Below are 8,842 nucleotides of genomic sequence, written 5' to 3'. Positions count from 1 at the left end.
TGTGTTGTATTAGTTGCACTATTTTATACTAATTTTGTCTGTTTTTATTATGTTGCACTGTTGGCGAGGAGTCCTGTGACCTAAGATTTTCAATTGCATATCTTACACTTAGCTTTGGGCACAAATTACAATAAAAGCCTTGGAACTAATGCTTAAAGGCTCCCCCAATGTCCGGTTATTACCCGTCCCCCTTGTGTGTTATGAAGTTTTTTGTCTGCCAGTAAACCGGTCTGCAGGGTCAACAAACCCGCAAAGTGCACCCCTGTAGGGAGTAAAAACTCTAACACAGAAGAAGACCTGTCCTGTGGCTGCCCCAGAACGCCTCGGTGGACATTTCTCTTTTCTTCTCCTGGTAACGTGCCCGTACCCAAATGACATCCCGGACCGTTACGTCCGCGGAGACGTTCGCCTCACACATCACATCACACACTCAGTGCAGGCTGTGAGTCGGTGTGTGTGTTCGGTGCTGGGTTTCGGGCTGGTTTCGCTGTCTCGCAGACGGCCACTGGGCTCACAGGGAGGGGGGGGGGGGGCAGGAGCTCCACAGCCGTGTAGGACAGAGAGTGAATACTCATACTATACAGAGATGCGTATGAGAAACCAATGTGAGTTTGGAACATTGAACAATTGTAAATCTATCTAGTAAGACCTCAACAATGGAGTTATGATCGTAGAAATGGCCATGACATGGATTGAATTGATGTTTGTCTCTGCAAGGTGAAGTCTCTGGCCGACTCCATGGACGACTCCCTCACCTGCCAGTCGGACGAGAAGACTCCAGGAGGCGGGAGGAGAGGGGGAGGAGACGAGGAAGGACGACGAAGAGGAGGTGGATGAAGGAAGAAGAGGAGGAGGGAAGAAGGGGGAGGATGGACGAGGAGGACGAGGAGACAGACGATTACAGAGAGTGCGCTGGCGTAACTCCAGCCTCGTCCAGACGAGTGGTGGGACGGGTGGCCGGGTTGTGGAGCATGGAAGGAGGGAGTCGGCCGCCATGCACGAGGACGCCACGGCCCACCTCCTTCAGCGACGTCACGCTCTACATTGGAGGACGGCTGCCTGCCCTCCTCCACGCTGTCCCGCCCGGCTCCAGCAACCGACACAGAGTACTGGGGAGCGAGGAGGAGGAGGAGGAGCGGGGTCTGACCGGAGGACAGCAGGATCGAGACGGAGGGAGGCAGCAGGAGGGGCAGTACCCGTGCACTGAGTGTAGGGGAGTATAGAGGTTTTCTAAAATTCGGAGGAGAGGAGAAGAGGAGAGGAGGAAGAGGAGGAGGACATCTACCTGTTCTCACAATCGAACCGCCCAGTGACAGCTCAGTGACATGAGTGACAGGTGAGCTCAGCCAATCAGACTCTATACCCAACTTTTTAATTTGGCCTTTTATTGAATTTTTGAAAAAAGTTGTTTCATTGAGCTCTGTGTTTTTAACACATTAAGTGTGGTATTAAGTGTGTTAACGGGATTGGTATTGACCTGTTGTGACTTGCTGTGAATGGAAAAGTGAAATAATTGAAATGTGTAAATAAAGTTTTGATCCATTGTTTGGACACTTCAGGTCAGAGCGAGGCTCCATCGGGCGCCTGGTGTACGAACAGGAGCCGTCGGGGTGGACCGAGGCGCCGGGGAGAGGGAGAGGGAGAGGATGGAGAGGAGACGGGGAAAGGAGAGAGCGGAGAGGAGGAGCCGCGGGGGGAGAAGGGGGAGGCAGCAGCGAGGCCGACTCCCCTCAGGGAACCATCAAACACAAGCCCAACGGCCGCTCCGTCCCCACGCGCAGGGTCAGACCCGCAGCCCGGCCAGCGCTCCCTTACCGATGCCTTCAGCCCGCGCCCCCCCCCCACCCGCTCCCCCCACCCGCTCCCCACCTCACCCCACCCTCACCCATCCCCACCCTATGCACCACCCCCACCCCTCACCCATCCCCCCACCTGCCCACCATCCTGCACCACCACCCGCAGTACAGCCAGCCACACGTCATGCACATGCATCACGTGCCCGGCCCCTACATCCAGCAGCACCACTTCGCCCAGCAGCACTACCACCACCTGCACCACCAGCACCACCACGGTTACCCAGAACCCCCCTCTTCCCCGCTGCCCTCCCCCGTGCCCCCCCTCTCCCCTCTTCCTCCCCCGCTCACGCCCTCTCCGCTCTCCTCTTCCATGGAGGCCCAGCAGCACCACCACCCCCACCTGCACCACCACCACCTGCTGTGCTCCGACGGGGACAACGAGAGCGTGAACTCCACCACGACCAACTCCAACGACGACACCACCGTCAACAACTGCAGCTCCGGCTCCTCGTCGCGCGACAGCCTGCGGGAGCCAATGGGAGGAGGCGCTGCGGGGAAGCAGACCTATCAGAGGGAGAGCCGGCACAGCTGGGACTCGCCCGCCTTCAACAACGACGTCGTGCAGCGGAGACAATACCGCATCGGACTCAACCTGTTCAACAAGTACGTCACATGACTACGTCTCTGCAGATTATTAACAAGTGTTTGCAGCGATCTATCATAATAAAAATGATACACCTGTGTCTTGCATGATAAACAAACACTTTGATTACTCTGATAAACTGTGCAATGCGAACGTAATCCTATCAAATCTATGCAATTATTCCTTCGTGCAATATTCTACATTAATTGTTAAACTTGTAATACTCTGTTTTCAGCAACAACCTTCTGGTGCTATCCATCTTTATCATGTGTTTACAGGTTTATTTATTGAGCACACTTATACTCAAATGTTTCTATGTTTTATATGTTCATTGTATTTCCCTCATCTTATTTTATTTATTAAATCCAATACCTCCAAGGATAAATAAAGTATTCTGATTCGAATGATTCCGTAAGCAGAATGTGTTCATAGATTTCACACCCTTTTATTTCCTTAATCCATCAAACTCAATCTGTAGAGTTCTCTTCAGCACTACTTTATATGTAATCAAAACATCTAAAATGACCCATATGTCCAAAACCTGAACAATTGTAAAAAAAAAAAAAAGTGCATTAGCCAGTTTATAAAACACCTCAAAACCTGTAATTGACAAGCCCTAAGAACTGACCAAAAATGGACACAACAAGCAAATAAATTGAATGTCGTAAAACTAAGACATACAACCTGTGTGTTGTTTCTGGTGTGCAGGAAGCCGGAGAAGGGGATCCAGTACCTGATCGAGAGGGGCTTCGTGTCGGACACTCCGATCGGCATCGCCCGGTTCATCCTGGAGAGGAAGGGTCTGAGCCGGCAGATGATCGGAGAGTTCCTGGGCAGCCGGCAGCAGTTCAACAAGGACGTCCTGGAGTGAGTACCATCATACCTGTTTATAATAATAATAACACTTTCCAGACAACACATGCAGCTCAAAGGGATTTACTCACACTGACACATCACAAGGGAAAATAAACAACAAGAAAATCCCCTCAGATTATTTATCATGTTATGTCTTCTTTCTTTTCCTGTTAAGTGTGTTGCATGGTGCGTTGTTGGAAGAGCCTGGGACTTAAGATGTTCAGTGACAAACCTGTGCTGTAGATATCGAGCATATCACGGTTCAGCTTTCTTTGAATCTTTTAAAGACATTCACACGTTCGACCTTATTTCTGTTTTATTTTAACACCACGGTTGTGAAATAACACTTTGAACACATATTAATGTTATTACTTACGTTCCTTTGCTACTTTTATTTGTATTTACTTTGATAATGCTGCTCCTTGATATTATTACATCACATGTCACTTGTTAGACGCTTTTATCCAAAGCGACTTCCATACTCAGCACTGTGGGCAATCCCCACAGGAGCAATTTGGGGTGAAGTGTCTCAGGGACACAACGACATGCTGACTGCAGTGGGGTTTGAACCTGTGACCCCCTGATCCGAACATGAACGCACTAACCCACTGTGCCACAATAGTATTATCACCTTTCATTTAGCTGAGGCTTTTATCCGCAGTGACTGACAATAAGTGCAATAAACCATCAAGATACGAACTCAAGAAAGTTACAAGTATGTCACTTCAAATGACCTTGCATGACGGCTGGTCTCAGAAAGGGGCTTTACTCTACTTTTTATTTACCTTGGATGTGAAATTATTTTATACGTTATTACACGTGGGCTCATCCCTTTGTTTAATAAGTCTTCTTCTTTTATCTGGCCTTCTATCTGTACTGTTCTCTTTGCTGTAACAATGTCATGTATACGCCGGGATCCGGAGTCATGGATGATCCTGCGGTCCTGTGTCATGGATCGCGAGTCCTGGATCTTGAGTCGTGGCCTGGATCATAAGTCCTGCATGGATATCCTCGTGGATTCATCTTCCTATTATACACACATGCATTTCCAAACATTTGGACTACCTATGTTGCAAATGTATTATCTTTTCAATTTACACACGGCATCTATTGCACGTCTGTCCGTCCTGGGAGAGGGATCCCTCCTCTGTTGCTCTCCCTGAGGTTTCTCCCATGTTCCCCTTTAAACTGTGGGGGTTTCTCTGGAAGTGTTTCGTTGTACGATGTGAGGGTCTAAGGACAGAGGGTGTCGTATTGACATACTGATATTCTGTACAAACTGTGAAGTCCACTCAGACAAATGTAATATTTGTGATATTGGGCTATATAAATAAACATTGATTGATTGATGTTTCCACTGTGGGACAGTAAAGATGACTGTGACTCTGAAGTAGCTTCTTGCATGAGGGTGACACTCCTCTCTGTGTCCATCTGTAGCTGTGTCCTGGATGAGATGGATTTCTCGGGGATGGATCTGGACGACGCTCTGAGGAAGTTTCAGGCTCAGATTAAAGTTCAGGGCGAAGCTCAGCGGGTGGAGCGGCTGGTGGAGGCCTTCAGGTACGAGTCTGAATCCCAGTTTGAATCCCCTTCTAGATTCAATGTGACATGAGTTCTGATGTGTTCTTCTCCCTCTCCTCCCCCTCTGCAGTCAGCGGTACTGTGTTTGCAACCCGGTGCTGATCCGGAATTTCCAGAACCCGGACACCATCTTCATCCTCGCCTTCGCCATCATCCTCCTCAACACCGACATGTACAGCCCCAACGTGAAGCCGGAGAGGAAGATGAAGCTGGAGGACTTCGTTAAGAACCTGCGAGGTCAGTCAGTGAAGCATCTCTTGTAATCTGTGCAGCCTGGCTCAGATACTAATACTTAGAATATTTATATAATGTAGTTGTATATATCAAAGTCAAAGTCAACTTTATTGTTAATCTTCCAGTTTCTGTGTACAGATCCACAATCCTGAATATAAAAAGTGTAAGGGAATATTTCTGTATCAAGACACAATACATGAAAAACAAACATTTACATTTGTACACAACACAATGTAATGTATACAGTATTTCTTGCCATTTCAGTAGAGTTCGCCCTTTATATTTTCTGTGTCCGATATTCTCTTCACAGCCAACGTTACTGCATCTGTAACCCTGGAGTGGTGCGACAGTTCAGGAACCCCGACACCATCTTCATCCTTGCCTTCGCCATCATCCTCCTCAACACCGACATGTACAGCCCCAACGTGAAGCCTGAGAGGAAGATGAAGCTGGAGGACTTTGTGAAAAACCTTCGAGGTACACTGGAAAAAATGCTGCTCCAAAAACAAGTTAAAAAATAATGAAAACAAGTTGTTTTCATTTGAAATAAGCAAAACAATCTGCCAATAGGACAAGTACAAATTAGCTTGGTAAGATTTCTTGAAATAAGAAGGGATGTTTAGATAAATCAAATCTTGTAATTAGCTGGGAGAACTCATTTTGAACTATATTTGACCAGAATCAGTAATGTTGTGTTACAATATAAGCTGCAAATGCTCAAAAGTGTTCAGTTTAAAAAAATATGCGTTTTAAAATTGAAAAAATTGACTTAACAAGATGATGCATTTTCTAAAAACAAGACCCGATATCTCACTGCAGTGTTACTACTGAAGTTATTGTGTCTTATGTCAGGTGTAGAGACACATTCTGACTAGATATTCGACAAATATACTAGAAAATATACTAGATTTCAAGTTTTTGTAGTGTACTTTGTCCTCTCGTCCTGCACCGTATCCAGCTGACTGTCACGAAGCCAATATTACCTTTAGACACCGATATGCAGCTTCAGGGATAAATATGAACTCTAAATGGAGTTTTGTGCATGCATATTGCTTTGATTAATAGCCGTGTCAATAAGGTATTTCATTTTCAACGCCAAAAAAGCTTTGCTGTTGAGGCAAAAAACACTTTTGAGTTGCCCTGAACAGATTTCGAGGGTATTAGCAGGGGCTTTGTGGCATGGCTAACTAATTTCTCCGCCTGGTGGAGTGTGAGTAATTAAAGTACAGCATTGAGTGGATGCTCGTCCTCAGAGAGCTCCGAAGGACATTTCTTTCTGTTCCGTCAGAGATGTGTGCAACGCTGCAGCAAGTAAACTCAGGGGTTCATCAATTCTCATAAATATCTGAATTAATCATTAATCCGTCTGTTTTTTCTCTCTTTTCTCCTCTTCTTACAGGGGTGGATGATGGGGAAGACATCCCCCGAGAGATGCTGGTAGGGATATATGAGCGGATTCGCAAGCGAGAGCTCAAAACTAATGAAGACCACATGTCCCAGGTCCAGAAAGTGGAAAAACTCATTGTTGGGAAGAAGCCGGTAAGTCTGCCCTTGGGCTACTTCACGTAGAGTGTGACCACTTTTATCTTACCCTCCATTCAGGAGCATGCAGAACTAAATGACCCAACGTGCCTCTGAGCTGTCGCAGAGAGCACTGGCTTATTCATGGCCAACAATGTCTAAAAAACGAAAAAGAAATGAAAGAGCATTCTTAACATGAAACTTCTTTCTCCGCTGTGTGACACATCAATTCTTCAAGGCCGGAGACCTTCATGCTGAATGACTGTAGTGTGTCTTTTGCCCTAATAGCCAGATGAGAAAAAGTGCGGTCTGACAAGCTCTGTAATAATGAACGATATAAACACACCACATTATCTTGAAGGTGTTTACTTGAAACCATACGCTTCGTTTCAGGTCCATTAATACCCTTATTTATCAAACTAACTCCACTTTGGTGACACACTTCGGCTGGAGTCCAAGGGACCTTGAAGTAGTTGTGATCATAGAACGTTGCGAACATTGGAAACACGACGTACTGTATTGAAAGATGAATGTGAGGAATGCGTAAATGTTTGCCCCGTGATCCATGAAACTAGTTTTCCTGATTTTAAATTTGGCCCATTTTTCTTGTGGAACATTAAGTGGAATGTCTTTTCTTTGATGTATGGTGAATTTTAAAGTTTCCATATTATGTGTGTACTGATCCTTGTAAAATGACTCTCCCTCCATAGATTGGCTCGTTGCACCACGGTCTGGGCTGCGTAAGTATTTCTCTTTCTGTCGTCTACTTCTTAGGGTTGAGTGGAGGTATTTGTAATACATCCCCAAAGGCTCGATGGAGCAGACAACAAACATTTTGAAAGGCATAAAGTATATAACTTTTATACTAAGGAATGAGGCTGTATTTGTGCAGGTGCTATCCTTACCACACCGGAGACTGGTCTGTTACTGCAGACTTTTTGAAGTACCCGACCCTAACAAACCACAAAAGTTGGGTGTCCACCAACGGGAGATCTTCCTCTTCAATGACCTGCTAGTGGTGAGGAAGACATTATTCATTCAACACACTGAAAACACACTTGGAGTGAAAAGAGTCTCACCTCTGTATATGCCATGTTCTTTTTCATAGGTCACTAAGATTTTCCAAAAGAAGAAGAACTCTGTGACGTACAGCTTTCGGCAGTCCTTCTCACTTTATGGCATGCAAGTGCTAATCTTTGAGAATCAGTGTAAGTGCAATGGGGTTAGTGTTAGGGTTGGACTTTTGCTTAAGCACTTTTAAAAGGTGTCAGTATGCTTGAAATGATCAAGTTTGCATGAAACACTTGTAAAGGCAAACATTTGTAATGCTTATTAGAATTGCCCCAAAGCAGGGTAAGAACCAAGCCACAACCTCAGTGTTTGAATAGTGATGCCAATGCAGATGTGCAATAACGTTGCATAGCCAGCAGGGGGCAACTCAACTGGTTCAAACTGAAGTCTGATTGTATAGAAGTCTACAAAAAAAAGGACCATAATTCACTCTTTGTGACCTTCCTAAAGATGATGATCAGCAACTTCGGGATCTGAATAGTAAAGCCAGTGCAGTTACCTTGCATAGCCAGCAGGGGGCAACGACACTGGTTAAAAAAACAAGTCTGATTTCATAGAAGTCAATGAGAAAATTACCATATTTCTCTCTAAATGTATGACCTCGGAAAAAATGTTCCTGACGAGTTTATGGTGCCATTGTATATTCTTAAAGATAGCAGAAGTGTTGTCTGTTTCTGAGACAATTCTAACTTCTACAGACTCTCCTGGTGATAGGTATATTTTGTTTGGCTAATTGTTGATACCGTCACTCTTTAGATTATCCCAACGGAGTGCGTCTGACGTCAGCCATTCCCGGAGCAGACATCAAAGTCCTCATCAACTTCAACGCACCAAATCCTCAGGACCGCAAAAAGTTCACTGACGATCTGCGAGAATCTATTTCTGAAGTCCAAGAGATGGAGAAGTACCGGATAGAATGTGAGAAAAAGTTGCACTTCTTATTTTTAAATATTTATCTAAAAAGTCTGGATTTACTGTTAAATGTCACCTATTATGCAAAATCCACTTGATCATGTCTTTTATACATAACCATGTGTCCCCTCTGTAGAAAGAGACTCTGAAAGTTTCAGGAACAAAGATTCTCTCTCTTTTTGTCCTGATCCATTTCTATAAAAACTTGTCTGAAAATGAGCTGATCAGA

General features: G+C 45.3%; 1 protein-coding gene across 1 annotated transcript in view; it reads left to right on the top strand.

Annotated features, from left to right (window-relative positions):
* The first annotated feature begins 869 nt into the window (after positions 1–869).
* LOC104952396 (IQ motif and SEC7 domain-containing protein 1-like) overlaps positions 870–8,842 on the top strand; it is a 47,793-nt gene continuing 39,820 nt past the window's right edge. The window contains 7 exon segments of the mRNA XM_010779213.1: positions 870–1,140; positions 1,247–1,318; positions 1,321–1,336; positions 1,560–2,459; positions 3,148–3,306; positions 4,732–4,854; positions 5,420–5,586. Of these exon segments, the coding sequence (XP_010777515.1) occupies positions 870–1,140; positions 1,247–1,318; positions 1,321–1,336; positions 1,560–2,459; positions 3,148–3,306; positions 4,732–4,854; positions 5,420–5,586 (1,708 nt within the window).

Source organism: Notothenia coriiceps, unplaced genomic scaffold, assembly GCF_000735185.1.
Source record: "Notothenia coriiceps isolate Sejong01 unplaced genomic scaffold, NC01 NC01_scaffold00000339, whole genome shotgun sequence".
NCBI lineage: Eukaryota > Metazoa > Chordata > Actinopteri > Perciformes > Nototheniidae > Notothenia > Notothenia coriiceps.
The sequence above is the reverse complement of the archived record's forward strand: the minus strand, read 5'-3'. Positions and strand labels throughout refer to the sequence as shown.